General features: G+C 40.4%; 1 protein-coding gene across 2 annotated transcripts in view; it reads left to right on the top strand.

The window, feature by feature from the left end:
• The first annotated feature begins 287 nt into the window (after positions 1-287).
• The window catches only part of LOC124008895 (moesin-like), a 35089-nt gene continuing 12782 nt past the window's right edge, over positions 288-22594 (top strand). The window contains exons 1-5 of one of the 2 annotated variants that reach the window (XM_046320494.1): positions 288-568; positions 12508-12591; positions 18041-18136; positions 18249-18523; positions 18627-18710. In XM_046320494.1, the coding sequence (XP_046176450.1) occupies positions 557-568; positions 12508-12591; positions 18041-18136; positions 18249-18523; positions 18627-18710 (551 nt within the window). In that variant the 5' untranslated portion in view covers positions 288-556. Of the gene's footprint in view, positions 569-12507; positions 12592-18040; positions 18137-18248; positions 18524-18626; positions 18711-22594 lie in introns of those variants that run through there. The other variant, XM_046320499.1, reaches the window with a different exon arrangement.

Here is a 22594-nt window from a genome sequence, read left to right as displayed (position 1 = left end):
ACGTAAGTACTTTACACCACTGCCAGTTATGTGAAATCCATATATTATTATGTATTTGTTATTTTATTGAACCTTTATTTAATCCGTAATCCATACTTTATTTATTTCAATTGACCGATTTCCTTATATGAACTGTAACTCAGTAAAATCGTTGAAATTGTTGCAAGTTGCGCTTATATTTTTGTTCAGTATAGTTAAACTTTACGTTTAACTGGAGTTTTACAAAGGCATAACGGGTCATGAGAATACAGGCGGAGTCTGCTGAAAACTACTTTTAGTATGTCTTCATTGCGTTGGGTGTGGTTTTTCAGTCACAGTGCTATTAGCAGGAAATCAAGCTCTGGACCACGACTTTGAGGCGAAACAAAGAAATAGTCAAATACGAGTAGCCTTCTTTAGGTTGTGGGAAAAGTTTGAAATCAAAGATAAACTGAACGTGACTGACGCTATTTCAGATATTTCAGCACCTTATCTAATGGACACACGTTTTAGTTGACTCCATTGTTGCCATCATCCAATTCCTGACATCAGTGACTAAAGAACGAGAACTGCAAAAATGCCAAAGACTGTGAGTATTTTTTTTTTTGTGTTTGTGAACAGTTTATTTCCAACGTTCACATATACATAGACGTTATTTAAAACGCCACTCTGGTCAAAATGTATTCCGGTCTTGTTAAATCGAGAAAGATAATTTAGCCCATGATACAAGGTCAAATGTTTGGATTGACTACACTATATGCTTTCATAAGCATCTATTCGACGCAATAAACTAAATGAGGATACTGAATTTGTCTGACTTTGTATCCTAAAGTAGCCTAGGGCTATAGGTCCGAAAAGGTTTCGCGCGCATCAAATGAATGAAACGTTTATTGTCTATATCGCTGTTACCTATATTTTTCCTGCAGATTCTCCGAAACTTTTTAAATTAACGATTTCAATGAATTGATAGCTTATAATGTTGCCCAAAGTTATTTTTTGTTGACCTATGTTTGTGTCAATTCTATTAACCGTTATTTTGTGTCAAACTATGCGCTATCGACTTCCCCCCCTTCCTGGAACGTGATTGGCTTCCGAATGAACTTTAAAAGAAGTTGAATGGCGCTTCGTTGTATTCATATCAACTCTATCCCTGTTCGTAAACAATTATGTTAGACATTTTGTACGTTATTATTCATATCAACGTGGCCAATTAGTTTGGGTTTTGTTTGCTGTGGGTTTACCGGAGGTTCCCATTCGTTGACGATGTTTTTCTTTGTGGTACCCAGTAGTACAACATCTAGCCTGACAGATGCACTCTTCAACAGTGAACTCCTATGGTAGTCTGTCCTATAGGATTGCTATTGAATGATGCAGGTCAGGTCACATGCAATCTGCTCTATCAAAATGTAGTCTATACATAATCTAAAAGTACTTAAAGTTTGATCTATGGCAAACCTTTGTTAAGTTTACCAGGCCTGTGTATTAGGTTTTTCCTACACAGCCCAGCCCAGGGAAATGTAGTTCAATGTAGAATCCACTGACTCAGTTCTATTGATGTTATATTGCACTGCATCTGTAATTTATATAATTTATACATTATCTTTAACCAATTATTTACATCAAATTAGGAACATTGAATATGCCATTCTGTGTAGCATCATAGCATAGGCCTACTACATGATTCACAAGACAGAAAAGTAAGACATCAGGATTTTTTTTTAAAATCACTGCGATCAAATGCGCCTCAGGTAATGACAGTAAAATAAAGTGCAGTGTTGTGACATTTACCTTTTAAGACTTTTAACTCATGAGAAGATTATAGTTTTATAAATTGTTTATCTTTGTATTTGTATTAACATGTCTTTTCACACCAGTCATTCATGTGTCCCCCTACCATTAGTGTAGGCTTTGCTCCTTTTGGCATTGTTACAGTTTCCCAAGGAACTGTAATCTAGTGACTCAAGGTTTCTGAGATTACGTCAGTTCCTTTTTAGCTATTTCCTGGCCTGCAGTCTCTTGACTGCCACTGAAAGCCTTATTTGGTGTTTCACAGCACAGACTCCCCCTTCTCCGCCCTGCACAACTGCAACTGCATGGTTCCTCAGCCATCATCCTCAGCACTTGAGAGTCGTTCCATGTAATTTCAGCAAACCATGACGTCCACCATCTCAGATTGTTCTGAAAGTGCTTCTGTAGTTAGAAACAGATAAGATTGGCATTCCTGCAACATTATTTATTGCATTATTTACCATAACTTTAAGGTAGTTTATGGTCCCCGAATTGGCCCTTTTAACCATATCAGTCCCGATACCCCAGCAAAACCCAGGCTTTTCATTTATCTGCAGCCCTTATATTTAGCCTCACAATTAAGTGTTTTACCATTTTCTTTCTAGGACAGCCAGGTTTTTTATATTTGTATATTTTATTTAACCATTATTTAACTAGGCAAGTCAGTTAAGAACAAATTCTTTATTTAGAATGACAGCCTACCAAAAGGCGAAAGGCCTCCTGCAGGGAAGGGGGCTGGGATTAAAGATACAAATAAATAAAAATTAAAATATGGGACAAAACACACATAATGACAAGCGACAACACAACACTACATAAAGAGAGACCTAAGATGACAACACAACATGGCAGCAGCACAACATGGTAGCAGCACAAAACAGGGAACAAACATTGTTAGGCACAGACAACAGCACAAAGTGCAAGAAGGTAGAGACAACAATACATCACGCAAAGCAGCCACAACTGTCAGTAAGAGTGTCCATGATTGAGTCTTTGAATTAAGAGATTGAGATAAGATTGGGTTACTAGTAGAACGCAAAGCAATTTGACATTAGATAATAATAATAATAATAATAATAATAATAATAGAGCAGTTGGGGTCATGGTCTGCCAAAGCAAAAACCTGATAAAAAGACATTAATATGAATGCTGTAAGTACAGAACTTGTTTGCTCAGTGGGAAATGAATATCCAACTAGTCAGTGACAACTGTGTGGAGTTTGACAGCAACTATGTGAGCTTATTACAGTAATATGACACTGTCCTGAGATTTCCTATGGTGTTCTATGTAGAAGAACCTCTTACCTTGTAATAATTATTGTGTAGCTTGTGTGCGTCATAGAGCAAACATGTTACACGTGCGTGTTCGTGAGAGTCTCAGCTTTTCATAGATAGCGTAATAGTTTTTAGCTCAGACTCAACAGACATTTTTGTAAAAAAAGACCCCGCCCCGGGCCCCTTCGGGATCAGCCCTTGTCTCACAAACACCTCTCTATCTCAGCCCCCAATGGATACAGAAGAAAAAGACAAATCCAATTGTACAACCAATAAGTCTGTAGCTCAAACACACAATGTTTAAAAGTGGTTAAACGTCTTAAATCACACCCGCACAACCGTGGGATTCATTGGGTTAATTTATAGGATTCCCATAATATTTAAGAATTATAGTACCCAACATCCGATTTGGATCAAACTTCTTCCTGCTATTGAGTAACACGAGGAAAACAATAAAATGTCCACCAGTGGACCACCCACACCCACTCCTATCCCAACAACCAGTATACAGTATAGTAGGTCTCTATGTCTGACAAGTAGTATGGAGCTGCAGCTTGGAGTATTGCTACTTCATCCTATGTGATGTATTTCCTTTGAATCTGTTTGATTTCTTTCTCTCTCCTGTTAAGAGAGATTAGCCATTGTATTCGCAGTAGTGTGAAAGTACCAGTTTTTTGCCCACTAGGTGCCGCTGTTCCTGCTACCGCTACATCATTTTATCAATGTTGCTGCTCTTTTGTGTTTATTAAATGGAACACAACATTTTCTTTGCGACTTTGGGTAGAAAACAAATAGCTTTTGCTAATTATACAAATAAATTGTGTAGTCATCCTCACAAGTCAAGCCAGTTCTCCATGAAAACATTTTAGTTCCTCCATGAAACCATCACCAGATTCACAGGGAATACATTACATAAGATGAAGACCAATCCTTCAAGCCGCAGCTGTATACTATTTGTTAGACATAGCGAACTGATACTGTATACTGGTTGTTGTGGTGGGTTTGGCATGTGTTTTGTGGGTTTTTGGTAATTTTATTGGCTTCTTCAAGTCTTATTCATAGTTGAGAATCAGATGTTAGGTACTATATTTATTTAAGATTACTTAAGAATCCTATAAATTAAAAGGACAATTTGAGTGCAAATAGAGGTGCACTGATGTTTAAATTTTGGCCGATATCCAATATTTTCCTTGACAAAAAAATGATGCCGATAACCGATATTTACAATTTTAGCAGCCTTTTAAGCATTCTAGTACAGTTAAATAGTTACATTTACATTTACATTTAAGTTAACACACACACATGGACACAGCAGCCTAAGGCACTGCATCTCAGTGCAAGACGCGTCACTATAGTCCCTGGTTTGAATCCAGGTTGTATCACATCCGGCCGTGATTGGGAGTCCCATAGTGCGGCGCACAATTGGCCCAGCGTTGTCCGGGCCGTCATTGTAAGTAAGAATTTCTTCTTAACTGACTTGCCTAGTTAAATCAAGTTTACACACACCCACCACACTGACCAAAAAGTTATTTTGTTGGCATTTCCGTTTGTCCCCATTACCAGTAAAACATAATCAAAACCTATTTCTTTCACTTACTTGCTGTGCTGTTTCATTGTTCATTTGTTCAGTTGTTTCATTCTCAACCAGGATTTCTATGGAATGCCATTTGGGTCATTGCATGTCAAAAAAGATACACGTAAAATAACACAATTTGACATGTCAAATAATGCAACATCTGTTACAGTGGCTATAGTTATCTAGCTAACTATTTAGCTAGGTGAAATCATCTAAAATAACCCTAGTTTATAAGACAGTTCTTATTTGATTAATGGTGGTCGGGACCCATCTGTGAAGCTAGCCACAATAAGGATTAGACACAATAGTGGACTTCAAAATAAAAGTATGGCATAATTCTACTATTTGTATTAATTTGCATTACTGTCAATGACACTTTTACTTGGAAGGCAAACCGCAAATTCCACTGTTGTGCCTAATCCTAATTGTGGCTAGCTTCACAACACATAACCTGGTGCAGTCGAGCCTCACTAGCCAGATGAAGCTAACTGGCTGCTTATAACGTTAGCTTTGGGAAACAGACTTAAGTTGCTGACTAGCTATTTATTTTCATGAACTGAAGTTCAATTTCAATAGGCTAACAAAAAGTGGGAACCTAGCTAATACTTACTCAAGGAAGGATTCCTAAATAGTTGCTAAAAATAATGAAAATGACTGCAGGTTCCACTGGTCATTGTTTTCAGGCTGTTTGTATTGGTGTTAGCTAGGTACCAAGCTAGTTGCGGTTGAACAAACTATTCTTTATTACCAACAGGGTATTGTAAACACATCGTGGCCTGTATTTGCTTGTTTATTGACTTTTTTTTGTACAGCTTTGACAGTGCTACAGTATCTTTTTTGACACACAAAGACCCAAACGGCATTCCGTAGTGTGTATGTCGTGAAGCTAATAGCAGTGATGCCATTACTGTGTATCTCTGGTAGGGCAACATCTGAAAAATAGCGCACTTGGTAGTGTGTACCGGTGCTCGACCAGTCGGCAAAAGCCAACATCGCCCACGACAGAGAAAGGTTGATTGTCAAGGGCAATATCTTGGCTTTAATGGGTTTCTCCTTTGAGTTGTCTCGCTGAAATTTTGTTACTCTTTCAAATGACTGCTTGATCCACAGAGCAGACATTGTGGGCTAGTTTAGGAATGCTGTGTTGCACGTATAGCTCAACATTTTACGTGGCGTCATTACGTCATGTACCTAAGTTATATAGGTAAGCACGTCATGACATCTGTTTTGCACATCGGGGTGTTAAACTAGACATCAGCCGATACCGATGTTGGCATTTTTAGCTAATACCGGCCGATTCCGATATGTTCACTGATATACCGTGCATCCCTAGGTTCAAATCAATTATCTTAATTTCTCAGAGATCAAATTATATTTTAATAAAATGCTAATCTTATTTGTCTCTAACTACAGAAACGATTTCAGCACAATCTGAAATGGTTGGTGTCAATCCTCTTTCTTGTGCTTTTTGATGTGGAATGACCCTTGATGTTTTTAAGCACTTCTACAGGTCACCCCATGTCAGAAACCAAATTGATTCCTGTCTTGTTAACAGATTACCCAGATAATGTTATAGTACATATGTTATAATATGCTATTTTACATCAAATAAAACATCTTATTACATTCACAAGACCCTTTCATCAATAAAAAGTTACTTGCACTCTGGTTAACTTTCCTTTTGATGTACCTTTAGACTCTATAACTCTACACATCACTAAGAAATGTGTTGGTATTCTATGAGTTTGCTTTCCTTCAGAAATATGATATTCTAATCAACAGCCATTTCTACTTCTTACTGTCCATGAAGTGAACTACTATATTGACTTGAGTATAATTGTGTTAGCTGAAAAGTGTTAGTTTTTCATAAACAACAAACAACAGAAACAAATGAAGTGGAAAGACCAGTGCTATGTAAGAAAGGGATTAAGCAGCTCTGTAAATGCACATAGCAGAGTTGAGATTAACAATTTGTAATAAACTAAGCCACAGGCGGTAGAGTGTGAAAGGCAGAAATTATGCAAACCTTTGGGGGCTTTAGCCCGTAAATGGAGAGTAACTGTGTGGCAGGTCTGAAACGTCTCTCCCTGGCTGCAGAAATCCAACCAGTGAGTTGTCTTTTGTTGTTTGTTTTGTGTTTTTTTGTTGATTTAGATATAGTTTTGTTTCTAACAAACCTCATGTTTTACATAGGATCTCACCCTCGGTTAGCATAAAGCACTCCAGTATTTCTTAGTAAGTGAACAATAATGATTCTGATAATGACCTTATCAATATGTGCTGGAGTAGTTGCTTTTAAGTTGTTTGAATACACAGGAGATGGCATTATCTGTGATTCATGAACCTGTTTTGAAAAAAGGATAAGTCATAGTACAGTGAGTTTAACTAACTTGAATCTAATAGACTCACACATTCAACCTGAAAAATATCTACATAATGGAACATGTATTGATTCTGTAAAATTGACTTTAGTGGTAGTTTAGAACATGTTTGCTCTATGGAGAAGAGAGGTAATAGTTTGAGGCTAACCTAAATCTCAGAATTTCGTGGAATTAGAGTTAGCTGCTACTTTGTGAATGGTTAAAATGCACCCCCAAACAGATAAAAGTATATGTTACCAAGAATCTAACCACATAGTATTGTATAGGGATTATCCATCAGTTCCTGATTTCCACATATTTAGGATTTTTAAAATCTTCTTTGAAGTTAATTTGTTTGTATTTCAATCATCATATCAATTAAATATTTGGCTTTTTGGCTTTGCCGAATTGAAAAAGACAGATGTCTCGAGGAGACAGTTAAAGGAGGAGGCATTCCGAAATGTTGGAAATATATATAGTTTTTTCTTCTGGTGATTGGTGTCCCAGTTTATAATAATTTGCTGTCATAAAGTGTGCATACTTTACTGAAATACAGTCTATAGCTAAGGTTTGTTATAGCTTTGTTTTCTGCTCAGTATGATCAAACTCCCTTTACAAGACAGAAAAGGCATTGAATGTTCCGAAGGGCAAAAAGGAAACATTAACATGTATCCTTGGTCCTGTTACGATGAGTGATGTTTTGCTGCTGTTCTAATAATAGTGTGTGAGAAGTTTTCTGAACTCTGGCCATGCGAGACCCACCCTTACCGGGCAGAACTGCACATTCTTAGTTCCTTTTTCATGTGAGAGATGAACTATTTTTACCCAGAAAAGTCACTTCTTAACAATGACTGGCAGCCAAGAACCTGTTGGCCTGAACTACACAATGAAATGATGTCTAATCAGTAGGCTATGTCATGTTAAGCAGTCTGTCTAGTTGGCTGGGAAAATAGACAGTATAGTGTATGATTTAGGTGATTCATCATATCATTAATACAAAATCCATTTTTAACATAGTGACAGAGACACAATGTAGGCCTTAAATGCAATCTACTTTCATCAATGTTTTACTGGATGTTGTTGGGCAATTAACACAGTTCAAAGAATCACTGAAGTTAGATTCAACTCACATTTGTGGTGTGACTCAGTTCATAGTTTATACCGTAAAAGAAATGGCTTTGGTAATAGATAGTTTTAGGTCCTAACTTGTTTACAAATATAAATTATCACTCATGGAATAGCCTTGTATCTTAATCATGGTGAAATATTTCCCAGTGCTCTGCAAATGCACTTAAAAATTAATTTCACTGGCAAATGTTATGTTCATGTTGCCAAGACATGGATAGAGGAAATTATGAAACATCATCAGGCTAACCACTCCATAGAAAACTGGGCTCTGACTTTGTCAGAAATACAGTTGTTTTATTCATCTCTCCCCCTACAAAGTTAGGTGAAACCTTTATGAGAAATGTGTCCCAGATATTGTTAAATCATACATTTTAAGAAAACAAGGAATTCAAATATGCACTGTTGAAGTAGAGTTGTATTTGTTTGAAAACCAACCATGTCAAGGGTTTGTACTATTCACTTGTAGATGGCTGAATGTGTCTGGGTCCTAGTTAATTCCTGCTCCTACAGACCTTGGCCTAGTCACAGCTCTACTATACAGCCCTCTTGTCTGTGTGACGCCGCCAGGCCTCATTCCAGCCAAAGCTTTACCCTCTCCAGCTCCCTGCTCTATCCCACCGGCCCGCCGGTGATGACAGGAAGTGGCAGGGTGACAAGTGGCCTGACCAGCAAATCGGGGCCTGCTGACACAGAGGGGAAAGAACGCAGCCCTAATCAGCCACACAACTGGAAAATAAGGCATGTTGTTGTGGCTCAGCTCAGGCATACTGTCCCCCCCCCCCACACACACACACTGAAATACAGGCTGGCTGATTGTGCATTTACATTTTTGAGAGGAAAGAGAACATGAAGCCTTGTCAATATAGCTGTATTAATCACTCTCACAGCATAGGAAATACGCTTAGGGTACACAGCAGGAGAAAGCTTGTATACCATAAAAGAGACATAAGACAGGCAGCTTACACACTTTTTTTGCATTCCTTTTATGGGCATACTGGCTATAAGTCTGCTGTGAGTGTTGTGCCATGATGTACAGTGCATTCGGAAAGTATTCAGACCCATTTACTTTTTCCACCTTTTGTTACGTTACAGCCTTATTCCAAAGTGGATTCCAAAAACTCATCGTACATTTACACACAGTACCCCATAATGTCAAAGCAAAAACAGGTTTTTAGACATTTTTGATAATGTATTACAAATAAAAAAATGTCTTATGCTATGAGACTCGAATTTGAGATCCGGTGCATCCTGTTTCCATTGATCATCATTGAGATGTTTCTACAACTTGATTGGAGTCCACCTGTGGTAAATTCAATTGAGTTTGCCAAAAGGCACCTAAAGGATTCTCAGACCATGAGAAACAATATTCTCTGGTCTGATGAAACCAAGAATGAACTCTTTGGCCTGAATGCCAAGCGTCACATCTAGAGAGAACCTGGCACCATCCCTACGGTGAAGCATGGTGGTGGCAGCATCATGCTGTGGGGATGTTTTTCAGTGGCAGTGACTGGGAGACTAGTCAGAATCAAGGGAAGATCAACGGGGCAAAGTACAGAGAGATCCTTGATGAAAACTTGTTCCAGAGCGCTCAGGACCTCCGACTGTGGCAAAGGTTCACCTTCCAACAGGACAATGACCCTAAACACACATCCAAGACAACAGGAGTGGCAAGACAGGAGTGGCTTCGGGACAAGTCTCTGAATGTACTTGAGTGGCCCATCCAAAGCCTGGACTTGAACCCGATCGAAAATCTCTGGAGAGACCTGAAAATAGCTGTGCTGCGACACTCCCCATCCAACCTGACAGAGCTTGAGAGGATCTGCAGAGAATAATGGGAGGAACTCCAAAAATATATGTGTGCCAAGTTTGTAGTGTCATACCCAAGAAGACTCGAGGCTGTAATCGCTGTCAAAGGTGCTACAAAGTACTGAGTAAAGGGTCTAAATACTTACAGTACCAGTCAAAAGTTTGGACACACCTACTCATTCAAGGGTTTTTCTTCATTCATACTATTTTCTACAATATAATAATATTGAAGACATCAAAACTATGAAATAACACAAATGGAATCATTTATTAACCAACACAAGTGTTTAACCAATGTAATTAATTAATTTGTAATTGTCTGGACTGAGGTATCTTTGATGGCTAACTCATCAGGTTTTGTATACCTGCTTTTATATGAATCATTCTTCAATCAATTTGTTCATTTTTAAAATTCCAGTTTTGGTATCATGATTAAGATAACCCAATACTAGTATATGTGTTGAATAACCCAAAGCTAGTATATGCAAGTGTTTTTCTGTACATGAGCAGTTACTTTGCTCATTTATATGAATCTGTAGATAGTCTTTCATCATGTGTTTCAACATTCGAGAGGTAAAAACCAAGTCTTTAAATAGGCTACTATTCCTTATAACACTTGTGTAATTACAAAAATGGTAGAGCTTGCTGTTACAAAAAATGTCATATTATTACTGTGTTACTGCACAGGTATTAGAGCAACGTTATATCATAATCACATATTAGCCTACAGTAAATGTCGAAAGAGGGCAGAACCGTGAGCTAGAGAGTTATCCTCTTTGCATGCATGTACGTGTGTGTGGGTGTTAAAAAATCTAAAAGAGAAATTGTGCTGGTGTGATCACTGAGCACAAGTGATCTCTGAGAGGCAGGCAGGCAAGCAGAAATGTGATGAATTACAGGATGCAGTCTCAGTGAGCTGCATGTTGGGTGGCTCTCCCTCGCCTTGCGAGGCACAGCTACCAGAGGATGTGGTTACTTCCTGTAGTGGAGCAGCTTAGTAGAGAAAGAGAGCTGGGGGAAAACATGTCCCCTTAGTACGCTAAAACCAAGAACGTTTTTCTGCTGCAGCTACTCATTCAGAGAGGTATACTCAGTGGCTAAACTTTCATTTGACACAGTGCCAGTATAGAAGCTATATAGAGATTGTTTTATCTTCTGTGTAAAATCTTCTCCCAATAAATTATGTTCAGTGTTCTGTTATCAAATTTCTGTTAGTGGACAAGTTTTAATGCATCATTAAGAGAAGACTGACATATTTTCCCTTTGGTTTCTGTGGAGTCAGTGTGCCTCTTTTTTTCTAATATATGCTGATAATACCACCCTCAGTAGGTTTCCTGACATTATTATTATAACATTTTGGGGGGGTTTGAGGCTGATCAATAATTTTAGTCCCCAAGTGCAATCGCCTCTCTCCCATGCCTTTGAAACATTGTTATTGTCTAGTTATTGCCTCTCTAGTGAGTAAGGGAGTGTAAATTAACATGCAAATAGTATTTAATGGAATAGTATGAACATGCAAAAAGTATCTCAAATTAAAGACAAAAATGTTTCACACGGCTTTGATAAAAGTTGTGGTTGAATATCAGCCTAAATCGTTGTATCAAATCAAATCAATTTATAAAGCCCTTCTTACATCAGCTGATATCTCAAAGTGCTGTACAGAAACCCAGCCTAAAACCCCAAACAGCAAGCAATGCAGGTGTAGAAGCACGGTGGCTAGAAAAAATTCCCTAGAAAGGCCAGAACCTAGGAAGAAACCTAGAGAGGAACCAGGCTATGAGGGGTGGCCAGTCCTCTTCTGGCTGTGCCGGGTGGAGATTATAACAGAACATGGCCAAAATGTTCAAATGTTCATAGATGACCAACAGGGCCACTGTGGCCCCATCCGACGATACACCCGGACAGGGCAAAACAGGCAGGATATAACCCCACCCACTTTGCCAAAGCACAGCCCCCACACCACTAGAGGGATATCTGTATTATGTATTATGGTTGTATTATGGCTTTTGGTTACCGCCGTCAAAGTAGTATTTGGAACCTAACTGATGTACTATGATGCATTAGCTGCCTGCTCATTAATCTGTTCCACTGTGATATTTTGGACACCATTTATTCTGAAACGATGTGTATCCACCCTGCTATAACTGTAAATCTTCAAGAGATGTTATAAGTTACTCTGTCAAAATGTTTAATCAAAAATAGTTTTTGTGAAGTTAGTGTGCTTATTTTCCTGGCCCTGTATTGTCATGTAGGTCCACTCCTGACCTGCTGTGAAAAGCCTAATGCCTGGGGTCATAGGCAGATGATGGTTCATGCTAATGCCTATAAGGCCCATTCCCCATTGATCAATCAAAAAATTACTTTTGTATTTGCATAAATTACTGTAAGGAACTCTATAACAGTCTCTATAATGTAGATTGATTCTCATCAATCTCAAATTCTCAATCGGAGGCATCACATTTATAAGCAAATTTGTTGTAAATCAGTTATACCATCACATGTAAAAAAAATAATAAATAAAAAACATTTATTTTGACGGAATTAATTGGTTGTCAGTCATAGCGTACTAACTCAATTATTTTGGTTTCCTCAACAGATTAGTGTGCGAGTTACCACAATGGATGCAGAGTTGGAGTTTGCCATCCAGGCCAACACAACGGGAAAGCAACTCTTTGACCAGGTAAGAAAATAGCTTGCTCTACTGAAACAAGGCAAATTACATGTTCTTGCTGTGCTTTCATTCATTGCCAATCAGTGTAAATTGCAAGCAGGGGAATGGAAGCCCAGTTGTGGGACTGGAGTGGAGGGTCTATTTTAAGAGGATCTCTCACTGTTCCTTTTACTGAGTCAAGCTGTGCTCTATGGCGTAGGCTCTTGTCTCTCTTCAGCTGCAGACAGAATGTTAGTCATAGAATCCACTGGCAGCACAAAGGACCTCCATTTCCAAGACAATAAAGGCACGCTTTGTCCTGTTAACTTTTCATTTGCACTTGCTTTCCAAGTGGGCGGAGTAATTTCCCCTGGTGAACATGTGCTCGCTCATTGAAATTACACCATTAGAAATACACTGCATGACCAGAAGTATGTGGACACCTGCTCGTCCAACATCTCATTCCAAAATCATGGGCATTAATATGGTCCCCTATTTTATTTATTTGTATTTTTTATTTAACCTTTAACTTGGCAAGTCAGTTAAGAACAAATTCTTATTTTACATTACAGTACACCCTTTGCAGCTGTAACAGCCTCCACTCTTTTGGGAAGGCTTTCCACTAGATGTTGGAACATTGCTGCAGGGACTTGCTTCCATTCAGCCACGAGAATTAGTGTCACGCCTAGGGTTGCACATTTTGGGGAATATTCAGAGGTGGGAACTTTCCGTGGGAATTAATGGGAATATATGGGAAGTAACGGGAATATATGGGAATATATGCAAATGAATATCAATACTATTTAAATTTAGATGTTTTTTGCATTGGATATATTTACCATATCATATGGAGACAGAAACATAAACCTTTTACCTTATCATAAGTAGACATAATGGCAAATTATGAAATCCTTCCAATAGAAATAAAAAAAAACTAAAGAATTCAACTTGAAAGTGAGTTGACTCTTCACGTGGGATGATTTCACTGAACAACAAAAGAAAGAGAATATTGAATGATCCCCAATGATCCATTGTATCTCCCAAAAACGTTGTAAAAAATCTGTTAAATGATAGTCTAGAAACTAAAGCTTTAGTTGTCTTCCTCTCATGTCTTCTCCCAAGAGGTGGACCTCTTCAATGTCCAGCTCTTGAACACCAGACTCTGAGGCCCCATGTTCAATGTCACTTTCCAACCTTGCTAAGGATGGCTCGTTGTCAGGCTCAAAAAGCCTCAAATTTGCCTGGATGGCCCTCAATTTTTCAGCCCTTGTATTGGTCAGCCTGTTGTCTGCTTTGTTCCCAAACAAGGACCAGTTGCGCTCTGAGGCAGCTGATGTTGGTGGGATTTGGAGGATGAATGGAGGCAACAGGGGAAAGAGCCTCAGATCCACAAAAACGCCTCCACCAGGTGGCAGATGAGATATGTTGGCACGACTGCCATATCATCAAATCAAAATCAAATCAAATTTATTTATATAGCCCTTCGTACATCAGCTGATATCTCAAAGTGCTGTACAGAAAGCCAGCCTAAAACCCCACACAGCAAACAATGCAGGTGTAAAAGCACGGTGGCTAGGAAAAACTCCCTAGAAAGGCCAAAACCTAGGAAGAAACCTAGAGAGGAACCGGGCTATGTGGGGTGGCCAGTCCTCTTCTGGCTGTGCCGGGTAGAGATTATAACAGAACATGACCAAGATGTTCAAATGTTCATAAATGACCAGCATGGTCAAATAATAATAAGGCAGAACAGTTGAAACTGGAGCAGCAGCACAGTCAGGTGGACTGGGGACAGCAAGGAGCCATCATGTCAGGTAGTCCTGGGGCACGGTCCTAGGGCTCAGGTCCTCCGAGAGAGAGAAAGAAAGAGAGAATTAGAGAGAGCATATGTGGGGTGGCCAGTCCTCTTCTGGCTGTGCCGGGTGGAGATTATAACAGAACGTGGCCAAGATGTTCAAATGTTCATAAATGACCAGCATGGTTGAATAATAGTAAGGCAGAACAGTTGAAACTGGAGCAGGAGCATGGCCAGGTGGACTGGGGACAGCAAGGAGTCCTCATGTCAGGTAGTCCTGGGACATGGTCCTAGGGCCCAGGCCAGTTGAAACTGGAGCAGCAGCATGGCCAGGTGGACTGGGGACAGCAAGGAGTCATCATGTCAGGTAGTCCTGGGGCATGGTCCTAGGGCTCAGGTCCTCCGAGAGAGAGAAAGAAAGAGAGAAGGAGAGAATTAGAGAACGCACACTTAGATTCACACAGGACACCGAATAGGACAGGAGAAGTACTCCAGATAAACAAACTGACCCTAGCCCCGACACATAAACTACTGCAGCATAAATACTGGAGGCTGAGACAGGAGGGGTCAGGAGACACTGTTGCCCCATCCGAGGACACCCCGGACAGGGCCAAACAGGAAGGATATAACCCCACCCACTTTGCCAAAGCACAGCCCCCACACCACTAGAGGGAAATCTTCAACCACCAACTTACCATCCTGAGACAAGGCCGAGTATAGCCCACAAAGATCTCCGACACGGTACAACCCAAAGGGGGAACCCAGACAGGCCGACCACAACAGTGAATCAACCCACCCAGGTGACGCACCCCCCCCCAGGGACGGCACGAGAGAGCCCCAGCAAGCCAGTGACTCAGCCCCGTAACAGGGTTAGAGGCAGAGAATCCCAGTGGAAAGAGGGGAACCGGCCAGGCAGAGACAGCAAGGGCGGTTCGTTGCTCCAGAGCCTTTCCGTTCACCTTCCCACTCCTGGGCCAGACTACACTCAATCATATGACCCACTGAAGAGATGAGTCTTCAGTAAAGACTTAAAGGTTGAGACCGAGTTTGCGTCTCTGACATGGGTAGGCAGACCGTTCCATAAAAATGGAGCTCTATAGGAGAAAGCCCTGCCTCCAGCTGTTTGCTTAGAAATTCTAGGGACAATTAGGAGGCCTGCGTCTTGTGACCGTAGCGTACGTGTAGGTATGTACGGCAGGACCAAATCAGAGAGGTAGGTAGGAGCAAGCCCATGTAATGCTTTGTAGGTTAGCAGTAAAACCTTGAAATCAGCCCTTGCTTTGACAGGAAGCCAGTGTAGAGAGGCTAGCACTGGAGTAATATGATCAAATTTTTTGGTTCTAGTCAGGATTCTAGCAGCCGTATTTAGCACTAACTGAAGTTTATTTAGTGCTTTATCCGGGTAGCCGGAAAATAGAGCATTGCAGTAGTCTAACCTAGAAGTGACAAAAGCATGGATTAATTTTTCTGCATCATTTTTGGACAGAAAGTTTCTGATTTTTGCAATGTTACGTTGATGGAAAAAAGCATCTTCATCACAAAGCCATTGCTTGGAAGTGTACTTCTCCAGACATCCAGGTCAAGGTGGCGAGACACCGTAGTGATGACACCATAGGCTTTGTTGATTTCTGCACCAGACAGGATGCTCTTGCCAGCATACTTGGGGTCCAACATGTACGCTGTGGCGTGTATGGGCTTCAGGCAGAAGTCTTCACGCTTTTCGATGTATTTCAGAACTGCAGTTTCCTCTGCTTGGAGCAACAGTGGGCAGGGCACTACGGATTTCTTCTCTTACATCTGCAAGCAGATTCTGAACATCAGACAGGATGGCATTGTCTCCCTCAATCCATGCAATGGCTACTGCTATATGTTTCAGGAGTTTCAGGCTGCTTACCACTCTATCCCAAAATACATAATCCAGGAAGATCCTCTTGATGGGGCTGTCTATATCGGCCATTTCTTGGAGAGACTCCTTCCCCTCCAGGAGAATGTCAAACATGATGACAACACCACCCCAACATATATTGCTGGGCAGCTTCAGTGTGGTGCTCTTATTCTTCTCACTTTGCTTGGTGACCTGTTGGAAAGGTGGCATCCTATGACGGTGCCACGTTGAAAGTCACCAAGCTTTTCAGTAAGGCCATTCTTCTGCCAATGGTTGTCTATGGAGATTGCATGGCTTTGTGCTCAATTTTATAAACCTTCCAGCAACGGATGTGGCTGAAATTGCCAAATCCAATAATTTGAAGTGGTGTCCATATACTTTAGTATATATATTGTACATCATGATTCTAAACTGCCTTGACTGAGGTTTAGTGATGGTGTGATGTGCAGGCAGTGGTGGTGTGTATAAACATTGTCTTCTTAATGGGAAACACCCCTACCAGGCTGTTGACACAGCAAATGTAAACACAGCAGATGTTTCTTGAAGGCATTCAGTTGTACAACTGACTAGGTATCCCCCTTTCCCTTTCCTTTCTCCAAGGAATTTAATGCATGAGTGGTTATCAGTCCCTAACCGTCTCAAACTTTTCTGCCATGCCTGTTTGTGTGAGGAGAGGAGAGGTTTTGGTCCCACTAGTTTTACAGTGGCTCTCTCAGACAGAAATATGTCATGGCTGTATGGCAGGCCAGCCTGGCCTCAGATAATGTCTGTATTGTTTTAGCAGAAAGGCCAGACTCTTGAATCACTCCCAAGGCATCCATCACCAATGTTATTATGGCTGTTGTGTCATCCCTATTTCACTTCATGATTATAATCACATAGATGTTTTTGTTTCTATTATATTTATTATTATAGATTTTTAAATGAAGTGTGGACTTTGCTGTCCTGGCATATCTGTGTCAGGACGGCCCACAGACCCCTCCCTGCAAGTGGCAGTTGGTGTAGTGGACAATCTGGGCAGAGGACTAGATGACTCCCTCCACAGCCATTAGATAAGAGTTTCCACTGTATTTTTACTCGGTCTATCAGTCAGCGAGCTGTAAGGGGCAGAAATGCTGTAGCACAAAGTTTAACGTGTGACTCAATTCTTATTTCAATCTAGTTTTGATAGTACATACAATGGATGCCTTTCACTAGTTAGCCTAATGGATTCAAATCTCCTGTTTTGTTTGTGTTTGTGTGAGAGAGAGATTATCTACTAATATAACAAAAAAAGATGACCAATGTCTAGGGTAGAACATGAGGAGTTATGTTGAGCTTAAACTGCTGTTCACCACGTAGGTCCAAGCAATTACTCTTAGGAAATGGCTGGCAACTGCATTATCCCTCAGGCCAGCATTTATTCATTTATATCCAATTTTGTGAATGAGTGTGTTTAAAAATTAAAGTAGTTAGCTTACTATTTTAGCATTGTCAATAGGTTTAGCTTTGAAATGGGTATTTGATTCTGGGTTATTTTATCTGAAAAAAAACGGTATTCATTTTAAAGATAAGTTGAATGTCTAAGGACTAAGCTAAGATGTTTCTGTATTCATTTCCTCAGTATAATTTCATATAACTGTATAGAAAGACTTGAGAGGATTAAATCTTCAGATTCTTTTAAATGAATGACTCAACCATCATGCACCATTACCTGACCTGAAACAAGAATGTCATGTAACACTGTTTTTTACAAACAATTTAACACAGTTAACCCCTGTTAAGAGTTGGGTTACATTTAAAAAAATATTGTCTGCCCTAAGGTTGTGAAGACAATCGGACTGCGGGAGGTGTGGTTCTTTGGTCTGCAGTACCAGGATACAAAAGGTTTCTCGACCTGGCTCAAGCTCAATAAGAAGGTGAGCGCCTCCATTTAAACAAGGATATAGTGAACAAGGCTTCCATGCCACCTTAAGTAAAAGAGAAACTTCTCCTGGCGCCTCCACTCATCTTTATGACCCCTGACACTAGGTGACAGCCCAGGATGTAAGGAAGGAGAGCCCACTGCTGTTCAAGTTCCGGGCCAAGTTCTTCCCTGAGGATGTGTCAGAGGAGCTGATCCAGGAGGCCACCCAGAGGCTGTTCTTCCTGCAGGTAAAGGAAGGGATCCTCAACGATGACATCTACTGCCCCCCGGAGACGGCTGTGCTGCTGGCCTCCTACGCCGTGCAGGCCAAGTACGCCGATTACAACAAGGAGATTCACTTGCCAGGATACCTGTCCAGTGAAAAACTGCTGCCTCAGAGGTGAGGCCTCCACCATCTTTGGAGTCTACATAACACCTTTTGATTGCACCTTCGTACTCTCATGTTTATATGGTGTCATATAATTTTGTCTTTGTGTTTTTAGGGTCCTGGACCAGCACAAGCTCAACAAGGAGCAGTGGGAGGAGAGAATCCAGGTGTGGCATGAGGAACACAAGGGCATGCTCAGGTACTGAATCACACACACACATTACTTACTCACCCCTCCTAGCTCTGTTGTCCCTGGCCTGAGAAACATCTCTATTGGTTTCAATTAAAAGTTGAGTATCTCTGCACAGTAGGACATACCACATCATGGTGAAAATTGCTTAAGCTTCTCTCATAGAGTGAATAGATTTGCATTCTGAGAGCTTGATTATGGGAAAGCATGTGCTGTGATGTTTTGAAGCATCTTGACCATCAACTCCTATTAACAACTATGGCAGCTACCTAGCTGTTAGTCTTCAAATTACTTAACTGCTTGTGTTCCTTCGGTGCTTACTTTGATGCATTTTTTTAGATGTAAGTGGCGTATTTTAAAAACTCTTGAAGGCCCAGTGCAGTCAATAACGCAATATTCCTGTGTTATATGTACAGGATATTTCCACACTATGAGGTTGTGATAATGCCCTTTTAGTGTAAGAGCTGTTTGAAAAGACCGGCTGAAATTTCAGCCTGTTTTGGTGGGATGGAATTGTTTTCCTGCCTGGTGTCATCACCAGGTGGTAAATTAGTTAATAGACCAACAGAAAGAAGAAAGAGTGTTTCAAATCTCTTTGCCAATAACAGCTAGATTTCAGTTTTTCCCTCCCCACTTAGACCACTCCCAGATTTTGTAAATTATTTTCTACCATTTTAATTGAAATTAATCACAGTAAGGCACTTAATTGTTACCCGGAAATCATTTGATATTGAGATAAAAATGTCTGCATTGGACCTTTTAAAAACTCTAATCTAGTGATGGGAAACCAAGGCTTTCTAAACCCTTTTGGGGCTTTCACCAAATTGTGGTGCCATTTTTACATTTTATTACACTGGTCTTTTAACACATTATTGTGTTAATACATCATCATACATCATTATCTGCTGAACAGGAATAAATTATCGTTTTTCAAAATGTTTATTTAGACTTGTTTTCCCATTGCATCGATCAGAACTTTGTGGTGCAATGGATAGGTGTGAGTGTTGGTAAACTAAATTTAGTTAGAATATGGGGTTTGCATCCCACATTCTACTTACCCTTTTGCCTCCAGGTTCGCTATGTTTTCTAAAACTGTGCATCCGTGGTATTATTTAGGATGCTGAAGACAAAAGATGATCATAGGCTACACTAAATAAAACAAATTATTTGAACACCAGTGGGAAGATGGGTTCACAGTAAAAAAAAAATATTAAACTATAGCCAAGATTCAATCTTGTGCCTACGCTGGTGTCTTATTCCAAATCTTCATCCCTACCTGCTGAGCTACCGTTTAGGTGCTATAAACTGAAAAACATGAAGTAAATTGGTAAATAAGGTGTCCAGCAGAGGTTGGTGTTTGAAAGCAACTTTGTATCAAAGAAAGCACCCCGGTGAAATCAGTGGGATCTCGCATTTTGCAACACCCATTTTGAAAAAGCATGTGATCAACCGAAGCTTCAGACACCATGGATCGTGTGGTAATGTTACTTTGAAACTATCTGTCATTGCTATATGCTTCAAAACGAGTAATAAATCAGTAGTGTGACGGTCGAAGCTTCAAACGTCATCATCACATGGTATTGTTACTTTGATACAAGCATCGTTACATTGTGTCCAATCAGTAGTGCTTTGAAAACTGCATCGGAGCGTCGGAACTCTGGTATCAATCGTCCAATCACTACTCTAAACTGATAAAACTTGTAATGCTCCCTATGTTCAGAACATTTGATTGTGTATTCATTGGAGTTGTGCACATCTTTCACCCCTGAGTCATTCATGCAAAATCTAGGTTTTTCGTAAATCTTTTGTGAAATACCGTGAGAGCATTTTACCATAACTTGACATGCACATTTATTTGTTTGCAAACCAGAATTTTTATCATTTTAATCCAATGGCATGTTGTGAGCATGATGAGAAATACAGTCTCATTATCCTACTAGGGGTATTGTTAAGTAGTTGGCTATGGTAAAAACAGGAGTTTGGATGGCTGATGAGCTTTCTAAACCTCCCATCCATATAGAAATTAAATATGAAATGAAATTACTAGGGATCTATATACAATGCCCTCGGAAATTATTCAGACCCCTTGACTTTTTCCACATTTTGTTAGGTTACAGCCTGATTGTAAAATTGATGAAAATGTATTTTTCCCCCTCAATCTACACACAATACCCCATAATGACAAAATAAAAACTGTTTTAGTGATTTTTTTTTTTCTTCATTTTTTTTGCGGAAATATTACATTTACATAACTATTCAGACCCTTTACTCTGTCAATGATTACAGCCTTGAGTCTTTTTGGGTATGACGATACAAGCTTGGCACACCTGTATTTAGGTGTTTCTCACATTCTTCACGGCAGATCCTCTCAAGCTCTAAGGTTGGATGGGGAGCGTTGTTGCACAGCTATTTTCACATCTCTCCAGAGATGATTGATCTGGTTTAAGTCCAGGCTCTGGCTGGGCCACTCAACTATATTCAGAATCGTGTCCCAAAGCCTCCTAGTCCCAGTCCCAGTCTCCCAGTCCCTGCCCCTGAAAAAACATACCCACAGCATGATGCTGACTCCACCATGCTTCACCGTAGCGATGGTGCCAGGTTTCCTCCAGATGCGACGCTTGGCATTCAGGCCAAAGAGTTTATTATTGGTTTCATCAGACCAGATAATCTTGTTTCTCATGGTCTGAGAATCCTTCAGGTGTCTTTTGGCAAACTCCAAGCGGGCTGTCATGTGCCTTTTACTGAGGAGTTGCTTCTGTCTGGCCATTCTTCTATCAAGGCCTGATTGGTGGAGTGCTGCAGAGATGGTTGTCCTTCTGGAAGGTTCTCCCATCTCCACAGAGGAACTCTTGAGCTCTGTCAGAGTGACCATCGGGTTCTTGGTCAACTCCCTGACCAAGGCCCTTCTCCCCCGATTTCTCAGTTTGGCCAGGTGGCCAGCTTTAGGAAGAGTCTTGGTTGTTCCAAACCTATGCCACTGTGTTCTTCCCCAGGTCTGTTCCTAGACCCAATCCTGTCTCAGAGCTCTACGGATAATTCCTTTGACCTCATGGCTTGGTTTTTGTTCTGACATGCACTGTCAACTGTGATACCTCATATAGACAGGTGTGTGCCTATCCAAATAATTTCCAATCAATTGAATTTACCATAGTTGGACTCTATTCAAGTTGTAAAAACATTTCAAGGATGATCAATGAAAACAGGATGCACCTGAGCTCAATTTCAAGTCTTATAGCAAAGGGTCTGAATACCTTTGGAAATACCTGGATTTCTGCGTAAATAAGATTTGATCTGATCTTCATCTAGGTCACAACAATAGACACACAGTCTGCTTAAACTAACAACACACAAACAATTATGTGTTCGTGTCTTTATTGAATTCATTTTTCCGTCGATGATAGCAAGTTGTCCAGGCCTTGAGGCAGCAACGCAGCCCCACACCATGCCGCTCCCTCCACCATACTTTACAGTTGGGATAAGGTTTTGATTTTGGTGTGTTGTGACATTTTTTATCCACGCATAGTGTTGTGTGTTTCTTCCAAATAACTGAACTGTAGTATCGTCTGTCCACAGAATGTTTTGCCAGTAGCGCTGTGGAACATCCAGGTGCACTTCTGCAAACTTCAGACGTGCAACAATATTTTTTGGGGACAGCAGTGGCTTTTCCGTGGTGTCCTCCCATGAACACCATTCTTGTTTAGTGTTTTACATATCGTAGACTCGTCAACAGAGATGTTAGCATGTTCCAGAGATTTCTGTAAGTCTTTAGCTAACACTCTAGGATTCTTCTTAACCTCTTTGAGCATTCTGCGCTGTGCTCTTGAAGTCATCTTTGCAGAACGGCCACTCCTAGGGAGAGTAGCAACAGTGCTGAATCCAGGCTGCATCACATC

The sequence above is a fragment of the Oncorhynchus gorbuscha genome, linkage group LG02 (assembly GCF_021184085.1).
Source record: "Oncorhynchus gorbuscha isolate QuinsamMale2020 ecotype Even-year linkage group LG02, OgorEven_v1.0, whole genome shotgun sequence".
Classification (NCBI taxonomy): domain Eukaryota; kingdom Metazoa; phylum Chordata; class Actinopteri; order Salmoniformes; family Salmonidae; genus Oncorhynchus; species Oncorhynchus gorbuscha.
The sequence above is the reverse complement of the archived record's forward strand: the minus strand, read 5'-3'. Positions and strand labels throughout refer to the sequence as shown.